The sequence below is a fragment of the Megalobrama amblycephala genome, linkage group LG14 (genome assembly GCF_018812025.1).
Source record: "Megalobrama amblycephala isolate DHTTF-2021 linkage group LG14, ASM1881202v1, whole genome shotgun sequence".
Taxonomy (NCBI): Eukaryota; Metazoa; Chordata; class Actinopteri; order Cypriniformes; family Xenocyprididae; genus Megalobrama; species Megalobrama amblycephala.
Genome location: NC_063057.1, coordinates 27,735,661 through 27,753,916, shown reverse-complemented (window position 1 = coordinate 27,753,916; position 18,256 = coordinate 27,735,661). Strand labels below are relative to the sequence as shown.

Below are 18,256 nucleotides of genomic sequence, written 5' to 3'. Positions count from 1 at the left end.
AATGCTAATCGACATTGCATTAATTTATATAGAATAATATGCTGTCTAGTGTCCCATTTACTCTATGAAACATTATTGTTTCGTACATTATAAACATCTACATTTGAGCAGATATCCACAAATATCTTAACATTCTAATTAAGTCAAGTCATCTTTCTTTATATAGCGCTTTTTACAATGCAGATTGTGTCAAAGCAGCTTTACATTGATAACTGGTACATAATTTTGGCTGCACAGCAGCTCTTAAATAATAGTGTCAATTCAGGCAGATCAAAGCACGGTTGAATAAATGTCAAGAATACTGTTGAATATCAAATGTCAAGTCAAATGTCAAGTGTCCCCAACTAAGCAAGCCAAAGGCGACAGCGGCAAGGAACCCAAACTCCAACAGGTGACATCAGGTGGCAAACAGGTGTTAAAATGGAGAAAAAACCTTGTTTATCGAGGTGATCGGGGCATTTAGAGGTTAGCATGGCTCATGTGAATGATTAGCGTGTCAAAGGCTGCGCTGCACGTGAGTGTGGTCACATTTAAAATAATGAGGTCAGACGGCGAACACTGTACCTCTTGTTAGTTTCATACAGATAACACAAACAGAGAATATTTGTTTTTAATATGAAAGTAGACATCTCTCTCATGCCTGTGTGGCAAGTATTCTGAGTTACAGTATTTTCTGATGTGATTCAGAATGGAGACGGCAGAAGCCTTGGTTTGTGAGTGGCCTCAGATTTGGTGAAAGATCTATTAACTGTCTGTCATTTTTCTTTTTTTAGCTTTTGCACTTTTTTTTTTTTTTTTTTGCACTTCCATTTGTAGAAACTGAATAAGCTCAGGCACTTTCCATTCACCTGAAGAGTATAGGCTAAAGCAATGTCCTCTGGCATCAGAAGGATTTGGATACGTGGAACAACCAGTGAGAATTCACATTCATCATATAAACTTCTCAGTTCCATTATGTCTGATGATCTCTTTACATGAGTCAAATTAAGCAGTTTAGACATGTGAGCACTGAAAACAATATTCTTCCTTCCCAATCTGTTCTGTAACAATGATGGCTGTCCGTCACAGTGAGCCCTGATACTGCATTGGCCGCTTCATCAGCTGAGTATGTTTTTAAATAAGCAAATTTCTCTTTCTTACACAGCGCTTCATTTGAATCAACCATGGCTTCATGCTGTCTCCAAAACTCTTACTATTTGCTTATTTCTCCTGTAAACTTGTCAAAAACTGATTCGGGTATCTCAGACATCCCAACCTGCAAAAAGTCATTTCAGGGAGGTATCCCAAATCCCCTCGTTGGTTGTTCTCTGCCAATGGGGTTCATTCTCGTGTTACGCAGCACGGTTGAGCTTCAGCAAGAGCTAATGTGTTCTCGTAACATGAGAATTAACCTCATCGATTCTTGTTTAAATATTAAGTGTATAAGAATTCAGTATGTATGTAAAATTATCATGTCACATATAACACATTTTATTTAATGTGACAGACAAAAACAGTAACACCAGTGACACAATGAATCTCCAGTGACGTATACATAAGACCAAAGATCCTTATTCTTCAACTATAATTAACTAGATGAGACTAAATTTTTACATTTGGTACACAATCAAAGACTTATCATTGACACTTAGTGAAAACAGTCAGTAAAGGTCATAGAAAACATTTTAAAAATGTCTGTAAAATATGCTGTCTGTAAAGTCGCTGCACTGAATTTAGCCACATACCCTCAATTTAGCCATATCTGCCCAAAGGAGGATTAACATGAGAAAGAAAAGTTAGAATCATGTAATCTTAGTGTTATTTTATGCAAAAGAACTAAATGAATAGCTTTAAATAAAGTTTAACTATAAACGGGTAACACCAGTGACAGTTTTCATGAAAAATGCATTTTACAAAATGGCTGCTGCAAGGTATCAATCCACATGTTGTCAGTCATGATATATTCACTAAATCAAGTAGTTTAATCAATTTGTGTTCTAGTTTTTTATAATTCCCTAATAATAAAGTAGGTCATACCAGTGAGTTCAACTAAAAGCTTCACATGAAATTATGATTTTCTAATTAAAATTTTTGATAACTGAAAAGAGAGAGAGGACTTTCCATGAGCCTTTCTTCATTGATCTTCAGGAAATATGAAAAGGGAAGTCAAGTGATGTCATCAGTGTGGTTTTTATTTTAAAATAAGAGATTTTTGTTTAATGGTAACACCAGTGACAACACCAGGGGACCACTACTTTCAGTATATATTTTATTATATTTATTTGGCTTTTTAAAAAAATGTAATTTACATCATGTATTTGATAGTTATGTATACATTGTATTTTAAATAGTAGAATGACAGCTTGGTGCATCCTGGGCTTTAGGGAGGAGACCTAATAGTAGAAGACCAAAGAGTCTAATTCTCATCTGTTGCCACTTGACAGATTTTAAAGTGGAAACCTAATAGAAACAAATAAAAAACATGGTTAATTATCACAAAATGTTTTCACTCTGCGTGTGAGCTGCAAATGGGTCACCAACAGAAATACATCATTAACTAGGCTTTATCATTATTATCGTGGGAAGACTAATTCTTATCGTAGGGAGATTTTTTACCGGTATATCACTAAGGATATAGAAAAGACCTATAGGACATGTTCCTTACAGTATTCCTGTCCATTTTTGGTGGTTTCAAGCCAATATGCATAGTAATTGTCTTTCTTTTGGAGCATTTCTTTGCTCTTGCTGTGCTCCAGCCAGAACTGGTTTGGTAGCTCTAGGAGTCCATGGCCATTCACACCTTGGATTTAGGCATGGAGGGCTGAGGTGAACAAAGGCAATTCGTGATAAGATTAGCCTGTGATAAGGATGTCTGTTGTGAAGCTCTGGTGCCATCATGTTTGCTGTTCACTACCCTGAACACCTCTTAAAATAAGATGTTTGTTATACCATTTAAAATAATTAGTACATTTTATTTGTTCTCATGCTCTTATACATTTTGTTGGCACACATTAATTTTTAATAGCAAATGTAAGTGAAATGCTCACACTGTCAAGCCCTGCGGGTCCCCCTGGGTTGAATTCATGGGGGTCTCCCAAAAGCTGGAGCTCACTAGAAACGTCACAACCTTTCTTCTCTCTAGGAATGGCCCTGGTTGGTGTGTTGGGGCCTCATACCTAGAATTTGCTTGGGGCCTCCAAATCACTAAGTCCACCCCTACTTTTAATTATTCTGAACTTGTTGACAATAAAAGAGAGCAAAGGACTGGTGTTTGTCTAGTGTTTTAAAGGTGCTAAAGAGGTGCTGTTTTATACATTTTTGCAATATTACTTGAAACTGTCTTTACTAACTGATAAAAGACTATTTGTTAGGTGCACTGAAAGTAATAATATTAATATACATCATCTGTGCACGAGGTAGGGCCTTAAAAACATCAGCCAATCGTTTACGCGATTGTCAATCACTGCCGTGACGGTCCTTGTGAGAGATGTGCGCGGATTGGCCCTCTGGCTTGTCAATCACTGCCGTGACGTTCCTTGTGAGAGACGAGCGCGGCTGCGCGCTCCAGTAACTTTCCACACTCCACAGGCACCGCATGCAGTGTTTTTGTCAGGAGACAGGAGTAACAACTGCAGATTATGAGTTACCTGCGGTGAGTCCGACATAATGAATCCACTAACACGACACAGCGAATGCCGGTGGTAAACACTCGTGTTCCAATACTCGTGCACGAGTTTTGGGAGGCGTTCCCTCGAAATGAGCTGTGAAGGAGGGGGGTTGTTCTTACGCATGCGCTCATTTCAAAAACTCAGTAACAGTCTTTGGATTCTCAGTCGACGAAAAAATCCTCTCTATCACCTTTAAATAGACACGCAAGAGGTTGTACATTCCCAACAGATATTTAACATATCTTGTTTATTCTCCTTTTGTGTGTTTCACAGTTCAGCAGACACTGAAGAAAAGGGTGTATGTTTTTAAGGAAAATGGGGTGGTGCCAATATGTGGAATGTGACGTTGGTTCCCAGCGTTTACTATGGGCATCTGTGTTGCCAGATTGGCTGGGTTCCTGCCCAATTGGACGGTTTTGAATTTGTTTTGGGTCAGTTTGATGGGTTTCAAACATCTAAATTTCATAGGCTAATTGGTTAAAGGTGGGGTATGTAGATTTTCAAAAACACTGTTTGGAAGTTAGTCGGGCCGACACCAACAAACGTGTAACCAATCAGCATTAGGGAGTGTATGACGGTCGAGGAGAGAGAACAAGTAAGAGGGAGATTTTTTTTTAAAAATGCAGAAAGAGAAATGAGGCGCAATACAAAAGAGCTCAAAAGAATATCACTGGAATGAAGGTTTATGACTGGAACCACGTTTATATTAGAAAAGCTTTCCAGCGCTGGAGAGAGCTAAGTGGGAAGGCCTGAAAACAGACGTGGAGGCTGCTTTGTTTCTGCTCCACACATGAGTAACACTGGGTTTGAGTGTCATTGATTGTCTCGAGCTGCTGTCCTGTTTGTATTTACTCTTGTATACTGTACGTTTAGTCTGGCTATCACCAGACCAAGCTCAATTTAAAATTGAACATTGGTCTGGGGAGTTTGCTATGTATTTCCCACTGCACAAGAGGCGTGATCAACGAGCATTAGTCACGCAATTGGATAGTCCTTCAACCAATCAGATCAACGATCCCGGTGACGTACTTTGCAGAGCAATGCGAAAACTCCAGACAGGTTTACCGTGTGTCTCAATCAGCTCCCTAATTCAGTAGTCAGGGCACTGATCAGGGAATCAGCCACATTCACTTGCATGATAAACTGATTCACGACCTAGGGAACTAGGGAGCTGATTGAGACGCAGGGTTAGTTTGTATTGGTTTGTAGCATTGATCCGCGGTTTGCAGAAGCAGCAATGGCATCGAGCGATTTTTGCAGGTTGTGCAAAAAAACATGAAAGTGATCGGTATTTACACCCACTCGAGCGATTTGTTTGCTAACTAAAGAAGTCATTCAGCATCGTCGAGAGTTTAAAAGGCGACTCTGATACTGTTCTGGTTCAGTGTAAATGAACGCGGAATATAGCCGCCCTAAACTACGTCATTGTCATGACAACCAAAAAGAATTCCAGTCAGCTCAGGGGGCACGAGATTCAAGAAGCAGGAGACGAAACATATAGAGCAAATAATAAACATATTGTCTACCATCAAGGGGCATTGAAGTAAAAGAGTCCTGTACTCACATCGTGAAGCAAACCACCAAAATAACAGCAGAGAATCGTTGTGTGTCATCAATCGCCATTTGTAATCTTCCTATGAAGAGACTGTCAGATCAACGCTCTGCTACATTTCTCTCAGATAAGGTAAATGCTTAACACAATCGGCGTCACTTTGATTGTGCATTGTTATTTTGGAGTGACGGTCGTGCGACGGGTAGTTCAGATAGAGTTTGAAAGCTGCTTGCCGTCGCTTCTCTATCGTCATCGTGTTATACTGCGAGCAAGGTGGATAAGCCAGTCTGTGATTGGTTCCCGCAAAAGTGTAACAGCGCAGCAGAAATGAATGCACGGGTTTCCAGACTGAGTTGCCGAGCGAAATCAAATCGCCGGCAGATCAGGCTGGGTTTACCCAGACTATTGTACGTTCATTTTTTATGCTTAAATATAAGTTACACAGTAAAAAGTGGGAGAGTGAGAGTAGAGAGTGATGCTGTAGTTCTGTCTGAAGTTAAAGTGTAACACGAAGATAAGGGCATTATTGTTGTAAATTTTTTGTTGTATTATTGTACGATAGCCTATGTATTGATGAATGTGTAAGGATGGATTTCCCCAAGACTGAATTCAAGAATCCTAACCTGTAATAAAACTCACTAATCTGAAGAGGAGATCTACGAGAGAGCACAGGACAACATCTGGCCCAATCCTATCCTTATCTTATTAACTTATCTCAGTCAGTCATGCAAATCTCACAAATCTACTGTCTTAACTGTTTTATGTGAAGTCAATATAAATACTTGTGGTGCGACTGGTAAGATGGTTTCACTCCCACATAAATAGAACAGGCAAGAATAAAGATAACAAAACCTGTTCTTCTGGTGCTGGAGACGCCCCAATAAAGATCTTTGATAACGATTTGCTTTCATACCCCAAACCAGGTGTGACACGTTGGGCACGAGAAAAGGTCCAACAAAAACTGCATAAATATTTGGGTGCTAAATGTTTACAGACCTTTTGTTAGATTTGGGGTATTTAAAGGTATTTGGCAAACCACTCAAGGAAGCATTGTAAGCAGAACTTCCCACACAGTTGCTGTGAATACCTTATGGGGGTTACATGTAAATAGGTCAGTACTGAAGCATATGAAGCACTATTTACTTGCCGTGAGTAATGAAGACATTCATAGGCTTCTTATACAAGCCTCTGAACTGCCATCTCAAGACAAAGCTCTGAAATTCATCTCAAAAACAAGGGAAACCAGTTTTTCAAGAGACATGAGAAAAACAAATGGGGGAAATGTCAGTCTGTCATAAAAATTCCTACATCTTATTTTATGTAAGCAGTAGATGGATTGGGACAGATTTACTTATTAGCAGACACTTTTCAGTCAGCAAACCTATTGCCAGGTTTGCTGACTCTTTGAAACATTTTTTTAATACTATGTTTTGAACTGTGTTTTATATTTTATGCTGATCAGTTACTTTAATTGATGTTTAATTCTTCCTGGTAAACAAATGTTATTCTTGATTTATTCTGTATTGTTCTTAAATCATTATTTCTAGTAAAGTGGAGTCTGGCGTTAACGCAAATCTGTGTTCAGGATAGATCATACTGACATCTCGATGAATGGAGCATGTGGCACATCACTGCCTTAGAAAGTTGTAGTTTTTGTGAATATACAAAAATTACACTTTTTGTTATGGGCAAGCATAACTGATAAGTAAATATTCACCCTGATCAGAACTGACATGTTTGTGTTCGTAAGACTACGACTGGCCGGAGTAAGTTCTCTATGCGACACCAGGTCCCTAATTAACGAATAATTAAATAATGGATATGCAGAATAATTTAAGATCTAAATTAAATCACAACTGTAATGACTGAGACAAATCAGACACAATTATTTGTTAGTTCACCAATAGTTTTAAACTCACTCTATCAAAGCTCTGTGAACCCATCCCCCTAAAACTGCAACTAGCATCCCAAACTAGCTAAACTACAGGAAGAACTAGGTGTCCTGTTACAGATACTTGGACATTTTACGATCAGGAAGAATTTTGCAGAGACCAGTGACTCATTCTTTCTGAGAAGGACAAATAAACTCTCTTAATCCTATGTATTCTCTATATAACCACTTGGGAAATGTATAAACATGTATCCAAGTTTCCCATCTCATGACTTTTCTTTCATGGGCTTTATTCTATGTATTCATTTTCTCTTTTGAACTAGTTTGCTATTAATATTCCAGAGCTGCAATGTATAGTTAACTGGAATCACATGGGTAGCCTCTCTAGGCCCGGCCTGCAAGGCCTGCCGCCCTCGGCCTACAAACTAGCCATGTGCTCATCATCCAACAGGAAAAGACTGGCAACAACTTCGGACTGAATCCTCAAGATCTCTCCTCAGATGGTAGATCCGATGCTCCTCAGCTTAAGGGCATCTTGCAAGTATCGTACATTTTAACACTAAACAGCGATTTAGTATTAATTTGTAAGACTTACCTTTGCTATTGCTGAAGAAACTGATGATTCCTTTCCAGATTGTCTTTGACGTTTCCTATAAGCTCTAGTAACAGTACCTCTTCCGGTTCAACCCTATCATTACTCATTCTTACCTACAGTTCGTATGTGTGTGACCTTTGTGTATGTTATGTTATGTGTTTGTTAGTTTAGTTATGTGTTTGTGAGTTAGTTAATAAAGATTGTGCACAATACATGTTTGGTTCTGACTCCGTCTGCTAATAAACTGCCTCTTAAATGATTTAGACCCCGACTAGGTGCTCTGAGTAGTACGGTAAGAATGTTATTTTTCCATAACTTGGAAATTGACATTTCTTAGAATTAATAAACAATCAACACTGAGCGTTCACTGGACAAACAGGGAAACTGATTGTAATATTAATCTTAATGCAGCTACGTCCAGTTAATCTGATTAACGGATTTACATATTCATAATTAATCATAATTAATAATCATAATGAGTTATGAATAATTATTAACATTTCCCCTTTGAGTTAATTCGCTAAACAACTAATCTCATGATAAGCTGTTACATCAGAAACATCATAAATTAAATTTGTAGTCTGACTAAATTATTCATGCGCCAGAAAAGACATACACACAGAATACCTTCAACCAGGCCGTTGGGCCAATGGGTGGAACTTACAAATGTAACCGTTTTGACTGTCATAGTGTGTGCATGAACGATTGTGAAATTCTCTCTCATTATTTTGACAGTTAAAGTTTAGGGCGTGTGGTTTTTTTGAATGGGCAGGTTTTGGTGAGCTTTTGTGCCTCATCTACACACTGGCGCTTTCTGTTCCTCTTTGAGCTGCTATCATCCACCCGAGCTGCTGAGACCATCACAACCTTTAAGAAACAGCTGAAGACACACTTGTTCTACATTTATATAAAGGATAATAATCTTGTCATTTGTAAGTAACTTTGGATAAAAGTGTCTGCTAATTAGTAAATCTGTCCTAATCCATCTACTGCATACATAAAATAAGATGTAGGCATTTTGATGACAGACTGACATTTTCCCCATTTGTTTTTCTCATGTCTCTTGAAAAACTGGTTTCCCTTGTTTTTGAGATAAGTTTAGGAGCTTTTTCTTGAGATGCCAGTTCAGAGACTTGTATAAGAAGCCAATGAATGTCCTCATTACTCACGGCAAGTAAATAGTGCTTCATATGCTTCAATACTGACCTATTTAGATGTAACCCCCATACGGTATTCTTGTAATATTTTTTTAACAATCTTGTGTTTATTTAGTGGCTTACTTACTTACCAATCTTAATACAGCATAAAACTTTAATCCAACAAATCTGCCTGGCAACTGGTGATCAGATGTGAACAGAAAATTATGAGTGATCGGTAAAAAAAAGTTTCTGGCTTCATCCTCTGTGTGCACAGGTTGGTTGTGAATGAGAGCAGAAAGACATGCAAGATGGAGATTCAGAGCAACAAAGGAATTAAGCTGTATAAACTAAAAAAAATAAACTGAGTTATAAAAGTTGAAAAGAAGCACATATGTATCAGGAAGATGTGCTATTTTCTATTATTTTAGCTGACTGCGAAAATGAGAGAATATCTATCAAATCTTGGTGAGTGTTGAACAATGAATCATGTACATGTGACTGCTAGAGATTTGTCATGGTTTATTTATTGTTCCCAAACACTTTTGTAAATGGTAACCAAATTATGTTTGCATGTGGTGCACATGGTGCAATGTTAATTGCTAATCAATAAGGAGTTTGGTGATCTGGATTTCATTGGACAGAACTGGTGAACTTAATTCAAGCTAATATTTTGTTATTGTTGTGTTGTGGAAATTTTAATTTTTCATGTGATTTTTACCTGTATTCTTATGAAATATAATGCTTATGGAACATGGTATGTTGGCTTAAGTGTTAATGTTAAAACATAGTGTTTAATGTAGATGTTAAATATAGAAAGAGCAAGATATGGTATGGGAACATGCAAGATGTATGTTAAAAACATGTCTGTGCTAACAATGTGTGGAAAGTTACAGCCGCTAAGAGATGTTCCTAATATGGTAAAAGGACAGAGGCTTCAGCCTGGGATGTTAGAGATATAAAAGTGAGGGGAAGCTTTCGTTCTTTGTCTTACACTCTGCAGCTACTTGTGTTTCTGTTGACTGTCCGACCTTTCTTGCAAGAAATAAACCTTTCGAAAGACAGTTGGACGTGTTTATCTCTTATGCAGTAGAGTGGGTTGATTTTTTTGGCACAACAGTTGCATTTATTACTTGTCACATTTATGAATGCTATCTCTTGTTGTTTTCAGTTTTATTAACTACCTAATGTAAACTGCTGATTTGAGGGTTCCCTATTTTTTTCCACTTTCCATTTGCACAAACTGAGGGTGTACTTACCCCATACAAGGGTTACATAAGGGGTTTTCGCAAAGATCCTTGAACTGATAATGGAAATACCCACTTTTTGGTATGTTTGTACCACAGGAAGGCTTTTTGGGGGGACTAAATTAGCTCCTACTTCAGGGTAGGATCTAACCCAACACAATATGATCTACCAGTGACATAAACGTACGTTGCCTGGTCGAGCACCCGGCATTTTTAAACAGCCATGTAAACACACAGAGTTTACTCTATAAACATACAGTACAGAAAGCTAATGTTAACAGCATTTACCTGTTGCTTTTGTCTGTGACAATGTGTTCTTTTTTTTTTCAGCCTTGATTAGTAGCATCACAAGTTATCGTAGGAGATTTAGTCTTTTAGCCCTCTTTTTTGCTCTTTCCATTACGTTACTTATATATTCCATCTCCATTATCATGAAACCCAAGACAAACAACAAAAACACAGCTCCGATCACAGCGTCCTTCATTTTCCAGTTATGGAAAGACATTGTTGAATGCCGCGCTGTCGCTGTCAGCCTGAATTCCTATTGGCAGTGTAAATGCAAACAGAAAAATAACCCTTGAGAAACATTAGTTCTTGGGGAACCACATTGGGGTGCGTTTCCCGAAAACATTGTTAGCCTACTATGGTCCTAAGTTCCCATTGAACTCTATTGGTAATGATGGAACTTGTGACCATAGTTCGCTTTGGGTAACGCACCCCTGGTGGCTAGTTTCTAAAACTGAGTTCTTATAACAATCCCGTGTGAAAGCACCTATGGATTCAGGGTGTATTCACACCAGCGAAAGTCCACTAGTTCACTTGCTTTGGTCCAAATACAATGTTGATTTTTTTTTTTTTTTTTTTTTTTTTTTTGGTGTTGTTCACTTTCACACTGCCCTTTTTGCAAGTGATCCAAAATTTGTAAATAAAACCATATGTGCTAAGGTCATCCATTCATTGGACAGAAATTCTCAAGCAGGGAAATGGCGAATGGAATGGATCATAAATCGTACCTTTGATTACATGTGTGTAACTTTATTTTTTAAACATTCACTCAGCATTTTCATCAAGCTCAACCTCTCCAAAGTAGCTGCTAGAAGAGTCCTTTGACTTGGTGAGTTCTTGTCTGTAGGGCTATACGACTCGACAATGTCCACATTACAAACTTTTTATTCTCCGGAATCGCCACTCTCACTTAGAGCATTGCGCACCTACAAGTAATGTTGCCTATGGTTTTTTACTTTAACGTGGCACTGTGCAGGAAACTGCTCATATCCCCTCTCTTTCATCCATTCACTGGACACATCAGCATTTTTATGCGTCCGCTCTAGTAGCTGTGCTATATAGGCATCTTCCCAAATATCTATCAGGCAGTGTGTCTCTTCGGAGCTCCAGGTCAAACCATGACTCATTTTGCAATGGCTAGCAAATGTAGCAAACACAACGCTTTCCCATAATGCAACTCCGACTATGGGAGTCTGTTAACTCAAAAGGCGCATTGCTGTCTGCAATTGGGTCAGATCGAGGTTGGGTCATGTTCACACCTTAAAGCGGTGGTTCATTGTGATTTCACCTTTTTAACTTTAGTTAGTGTGTAATTTTGCTGCTTGAGCATAAACAGTATCTGCAAAGTTACAGCGCTGAAAGTTCAATGCCAACAGAGATATTGTCTTTTAAATTTATGTCAGTTTAATGCCTACAAAAACAACCGGTTTGGACTACAACAAGCTTCTTCCCGGGTTGGTGACATCATAAACCCCACAATTAACATAAACCCTGCCCACGGGAACACACAACAAAGTGGGCGAGGCCATGTCTCATGCATACAAGTCTTCTTCCTAGGGACGCTAGACTTCGGGAACAATGTTTAAAACTTATGTTTAATTCTGTTCCTGACAATTATAATGCTAATTTAGCTGTCTGTGCTGCACATTTTACAGAAGACAGCTTCCAGAATCTACACAAGTTCAATGCTGGATTTGCACAAAGGCTATTACTGAAAGATTAAACATTTCCCACTTTAAAAACAGAAACTGCTGTTTATGGGCCCCAACCTGTAAGTATGTTTTATTTTTTATATAGTTTCTGGGATGTAAACAAAGACCAACGTGGTTTGGCTTCACTAGCCTGTTAGCTAAATTCTATTTCATACTTCTCCAACAAATGCCTACAAACTTCAACAAACTTCTATGTAATCACACCAGCGAACTTCTGTTGGTGTTTGTTGTAGTTTCTGTTATCAGTGTGTAACCCCTCTACCCTGGTCCTACTTGCCCCGCTCTATGCGGGCCTCAAACCTGGGTCTCTGGCGTGGGAGTCGGACACTCTTAACAAGGAGGCTAAAGGCTGCAACCTCTAGCGTCAGTCACTTGAGATCAGAGGAGTGAGGTTTACTTGCGACTACTAGCTGGCCTCCGTTACACTCAGACCCCTAAACCTCACTCCCATCCGGGTCACGGCACCAATGTAGCCACTCTACCCAGGTTTGAGGCCCGCACAGAGCAGGGTGAGTAGGACCTGGGTAGAGTGGCTACATTGGTGTGGGAGTCAGATGCTCTAACAAGGAGGCTAAAGGCTGCAACTTCTAACGTCATTCGCTAGAGCATCTCTTGAGATCAGAGGAGTGAGGTTTACTCGCACAGCGACTACTAGCTGGCCTCCGTTACACGTGTACAGCATTGTTTCATTGCAGCTTTTATGTTGTGTTTACCCACATGCTCATTCATGTTAAATTAAACAATACCTTTACAAAAATGCTACTACTGTCATGTATTCAGCACACTATGGGGCAGCAGTAACATTTACAAGTGACAGCATATCTAAACACTTTGACACAAATACAAACAAAAATATTTAACATTCATAAACGTCCTTACAGAGGTTCTACTTGACGCTCTTCTTCATTACTGCTATCTGGGTCTGATTCAGGCTCAAGCTGATATGGCAATATTGACAGCATTATCTACATTTCCACTGAAGCAAAGACTGGACTTTGACCGAAGCACATGCGATTTTTGCCCGTAATGGTAAGGGGCGTGACATTTCCGGACAACGTGAATCGTGACAATGTATTTTGGACAGCGAATCACAATAGACTGGGCCAGCTAACCAATCTCAGTCCATTGCATATTTCTGAGGCAATTGCTTCATAGAATCAGGAACTCAACTGAGCATTTTTAGGAGAAGGGAAACAGCTGTGTAGAATAAAGGTAAAATATGAAAAATATGGCTTTTTTGGTTTTGTTTTAAAACAAAGCATTAAGACATATTAAACTGCGCCCCATAAACACAATCAAGCCTACAAAAAAAACAATGAGCCGCTCTTTTAAACAAACCGTACCAGAGTTCGTTTGGAACTGGACCGAGACCACCTCTTCAGCTGGGTCTCAGTACGGTTGTTTGGTCCGCACGAGTGCAATTGCATTCACACCTGTTCAAAAGATCCACACCAAGGGGGGGAACAAACTTGAGTTCGATTCAATCAAACCAAACAAGACGCACTTAAAGCTCTCATTGGTTCCAGATCTTCAGCATCAGACAATATTAAGACATTGTGTATTACAATAGTTTTTGTGTTCATCAATAAAATTCAAAAGCAGTCATTTAATATTTTCAAAGTAATTATTGCCGTTTAACACATTTCATGACTTGCTGTATCTTCAGGTCTTTTTCTACTTGCAGATGTGAATCAGTGAAGGATGATGGCATCTATTTCAGATCACCTTCTGGATGCTCTGGATGATCTAGACACAGATGAACTGAAGAGGTTTAAATGGCGCTTAAAAAATCATAAGGGGTTTTCAAGGACTGCTCTTCAGAAGGCAGACGCCCCTGACACAGTAGATCTGATGATGAAGTGTTTTGGACCAGAAGAAGCTGTGAGGGTCATGGTGGACATCCTGAGGAAGATGAACCAGAACCATGTGGCTGAACAGTTAGAGAAGAAACACAAGCAAGGTAATGGTTTAAAGCAGTGGTTCAGCAGGGGGTAAAAAACAAACAAAAAATAAAAAAATAAAACTTAAAAAAAAATGTTCTGATCTCTTTCTCTCTCACACAGCTCAGGCTGAGGGTAGCATTGAGGATCCTGCGCTTGTTGGAGCCAATTCAAAACCGATAGAGGGTAAATAATGATCACTGTCTGTACAGAGAAACCCCTATTTATTCTTACAGAAGTGACCTTCAAGAATGCATTTTTTCCATGTGTTATTTCATGCTTATTTTTATACAGTCTGCAATCAGTTATGCAAGTAATCAATTGAACTAAATGTCTTTTAAAGTGAGGAGTGTGGAAAAATATCTGAGGTTCATGTCCTCTCATATCCCTCATCTAATATCTTGTAGAATATCACATTAAAAATGTCTTAGGAATGGATTCATGGATGAGTTTCTCTTGACATGATAATCACACTCTTCATGTCTGCTGATTTCCACAGTCATTTTCACCAACATTGTTCCCAGGACCAGGAACGACTTCCTACAATGTAAGAAAACAAGCAGAGAAACTGAGTGTGTTCATGTTCTTCCTGTAGAAGGAGAACGAAAACATTACAGAAGAGTTTTATAGTTGATCATGTAAATGATGATTTGCACAGGATATCTGGTAAACTGTACTGAGACACTGCTGATATAATGAACATGAAGAGTTCAGATACATTAAAAGATCAGATTCATAATTCCTGATTGTGATGTGTTTATCTCCATCAGATTCCCATCGGCTCACTCTGGATCTGAACACAGCGAATAAACGTCTCTGTTTGTCTGAGAATAACAGAGTGATTACTAACGCCAACACAGATCAGCCGTATCCTGATCATCCAGACAGATTTGATCATTGGGACCAGGTGTTGTGTAGAGAGAGCGTGTGTGATCGATGCTGTTACTGGGAGATTGAGTGGAGTGGACGTGTGTATATATCGGTGTCATATAAGAGCATCAGCAGGAAGGGAGGGGGTATTGAGTGTGTGTTTGGACGTAATGATCAGTCCTGGTGTTTGTACTGCTATTCCTCCAGTTACTCATTCAGACACAATAACATAGAGACTGAACTCCCAGTAGTGTCCAGTCGTAGAATAGGAGTGTATGTGGATCACAGTGCAGGAACTCTGTCCTTCTACAACGTCTCTGGAGACACAATGAGCCTCATCCACACAGTCCAGACCACATTCACTCAACCGCTCTATCCTGGGTTTACGGTTTATAAAGGATTAGTGAAACTGTGTTGATGAATCAGAATAAAATTGTAGTCTCTTACTTTCTCTTCATTACATTAATATTACAGCTGAACTACTAACACTGGAATAACATTTCAAAACTAATGTGTCATAAATCTTCATAAAGACAAACACCCTTCTCATTACAAGAAGAGTATCTATTGAAACCAACCTGCAAGAAATTGTGCACCTTCGGGAAACAAATAATGAGCACTTGCACAAAACATTTAAACAAATAAATAAAATTAAATAAACATTGTCAGAGTTATGTCTGTTCCTTGAGTTTGTCCTTAATTACTCCCTGTTAGTTTCCTTAGTTACTGATTATTGTTGGTTCATGTCTATATCGGTTTCCATCCACCTATTCTTATGTGCATTTTTGGATACTGCATAAAAAAATAAATAAAATAAAAAAGTTGGGAACACCAAGATGCACAAAAATTCTAAAAACTTGCATAAAAAAAATGTATGCACTCAACTGAGTCATAAATGTTAAATTAGTCAGGACCACTTTCGTCAAATGTACATTTAATTATAATTATAATACATAAAGTTAGTGTTGGTGGAATGGTTCTGTTCTGGGCAAACGCCACTCGCCCAATTATACAGCCATGCCTGGACAGAGCGGGGAAAGCAGCAAGTCAAACCTCCACTGGGATCCAGTAATCATGCAAAACAATATTACTTTTCACAAAATTAAGGAGTTGTTGTAAACAAGCCAAAATACGTGAGGAAGGATGATTACAATGAAATTTACTGTATACTGAAGACAATCGCAAAACAGATATCAGATTCATTGATTTTACAGACATTACAGATTTCCAGCTAGGTGGAGTAGGGGATGGAGGGGGGAGTTAGATGTAGCATTCAGCCATGCAATAGAAGAGAGGCTGAATGAATGAAAATTTAAATGAATCGCTGTGATAGTGTCAAAACTGGATTGGTACACGTAAGAAACAACTGATTCAAGCTGGACTGACGTGACCTGCCTGAACTAAAGCAATGTTAGATTTTTTCAGGTGGATTTTTACCACATGCTTCAGCCAGAATTTTGGTTTTAAGGTACACTCTATGGCAAAAAGTTTTGGGACACCTGTCTTTACGTGCACATGAACTTTACGGATTGTCATTAGAATTTAATATGGAGTTGGCTCACCCTTTGCAGCTATAACTGCCTCGACTCTTTTGGGAAGGCTTTCCACAAGGTTTAGGAGTGTGTTTATGGGATTTTTGACCATTCTTCTCGAAGTGCATTTGTGAGGTCAGGCAGTGATGTTGGATGAGAAGGCCTGGGTCACAGTCTCTGCTCTAATTCATTCCAAAGGTGTTCTGTTGGGTTGAGGTCAGGACTCTGTGCAGGCCAGTCAAGGACCTCCACACCAAACTCACTCATCCATGTCTTTATAGACCTTGCTTTGTGAACTGGTGCACAGTCATGTTGGAACAGGATGGGCCATCCCCAAACTGTTCCCACAAAGTTGGGAGCATGAAATTGTCCAAAATGTCTTGGTATGCTGAAGCATTAAGAGTTCCTTTCACTGGAACTAAGGGGTCAAGCCCAACCCGTGAAAAACAACCCTACGCCATAATCCCCCCTCCACCAAACTTTACACTTGGCACAATGCAGTCAGGCAAGTACCATTCTCCTGGAAACCACCAAACCCAGACTCGTCCATTTGATTGCCAGACAGAGAAGCGTGATTGGTCACTTCCAGAGGTGGGTAGTAACGAGTTACATTTACTCCGTTACATTTACTTGAGTAAGTTTTTGAAAAAATTATACTTCTAGGAGTAGTTTTAAATCACTATACTTTTTACTTTTACTTGAGTAGATTTGTGAAGAAGAAACTGTACTCTTATTCCGCTACATTAGGCTACAATGAGCTCGTTACTTTTCTTTTTACCTCTTTGATATTCTACGCGTCATTGTTTTATTTTGACAGAGAGTGAGATTTCCGCTAAAGGCTCTACCATGTGACTGTGTTTCACCAATCAAACGTAGTTGTGCAGTCTCGTCACGTGACCATACTCAATCTCAGCGGCGTCTGGTGGGACGGGTTAGCTTTACAGTCGTGGCAAAACAAAAATGTCACAATCAACCATCGGCAATGCAGACACAGGCGAGGAGGAACACTCCTGGCCTCATATTGAAAGCATGTTTACCTTAGTAAAAGTGCGAAACAGCAGCTACATTATGCGGTGTCTTCTGTGTCTACAAAAACAAACGGACATTTCAGCATTCAAAAACTCAACATCTAACTTGAGGAAACATGTAGCGGTAAGTTTTCTAAATTCGTTTATTTTTTTTTTTTTTCATGTTTGTCTTTTAGGTTACATATGTTTTAAACATTTCCTATATATATATTATGGGTGGAACGGTACATATATTTGTATTGAACCGAAATGGTATGGGCGTCACGGTTCGGTGCATACATTTACACGGAGAATAACTTACACGGTATAAAAATAAATAAAACTCGCGTGCAAATTAATTAATGTAATGCAGAACTACTGTTAGATACGTGGGTTCTTTAGGGACACCTAATCTGTAGCCCCGCCTTAGCTCTGAAGCAGGCTGCGAACGATGTAAAGATTGCAATGCTGTAGTATGTTGTGTGTGTGTGAGAGAGAGAGGCGCGGGCGCGATCGAAAAGTCACAAAGTGTTTACTTATATGTGTGTGTGTGTGTGTGTGTGTGTGTGTGTGTGTGAGTGAGGCGCGGGCGCGATCGAACAGTGGAAACATAAAAACATACTCCGTCATTTTGTTTATGCAGGACATCATTCAAACTGCAGTGTTTAAGTTACTGTTAATTAAAATTTTAAGGAAAACAAATATATTAATCTGAAATGTAGCAAATTAATTTTCAGTTAATTCAGGTACACTTACCAAACAGAAACCACTTGGGTAAAGTTGGTTTTATATTCACACATTCGGACTTCTGTTAAATTCAGACTTTCCAATAAATGTGCAAT

General features: G+C 39.0%; 1 protein-coding gene across 10 annotated transcripts; it reads left to right on the top strand.

Annotated features, from left to right (window-relative positions):
- The first annotated feature begins 8,449 nt into the window (after positions 1 to 8,449).
- Positions 8,450 to 15,545, top strand: LOC125245197 (tripartite motif-containing protein 16-like). Of its 10 annotated transcripts, none has more exons than XM_048155706.1 (6): positions 8,451 to 8,617; positions 12,009 to 12,124; positions 13,750 to 14,025; positions 14,129 to 14,191; positions 14,505 to 14,552; positions 14,776 to 15,545. In XM_048155706.1, exons 3-6 carry the CDS (start codon positions 13,767 to 13,769, stop codon positions 15,291 to 15,293), a joined length of 888 nt encoding a protein of 295 aa, XP_048011663.1. In that variant the 5' UTR covers positions 8,451 to 8,617; positions 12,009 to 12,124; positions 13,750 to 13,766; the 3' UTR covers positions 15,294 to 15,545. The 10 variants fall into 10 exon arrangements, with proteins under 10 accessions (XP_048011667.1, XP_048011666.1, XP_048011663.1 ...); XM_048155705.1 differs by having other exon boundaries at positions 13,732 to 14,025; XM_048155704.1 differs by adding an exon at positions 8,788 to 9,289 and having other exon boundaries at positions 12,009 to 14,025.
- Positions 15,546 to 18,256: the final 2,711 nt, after the last annotated feature.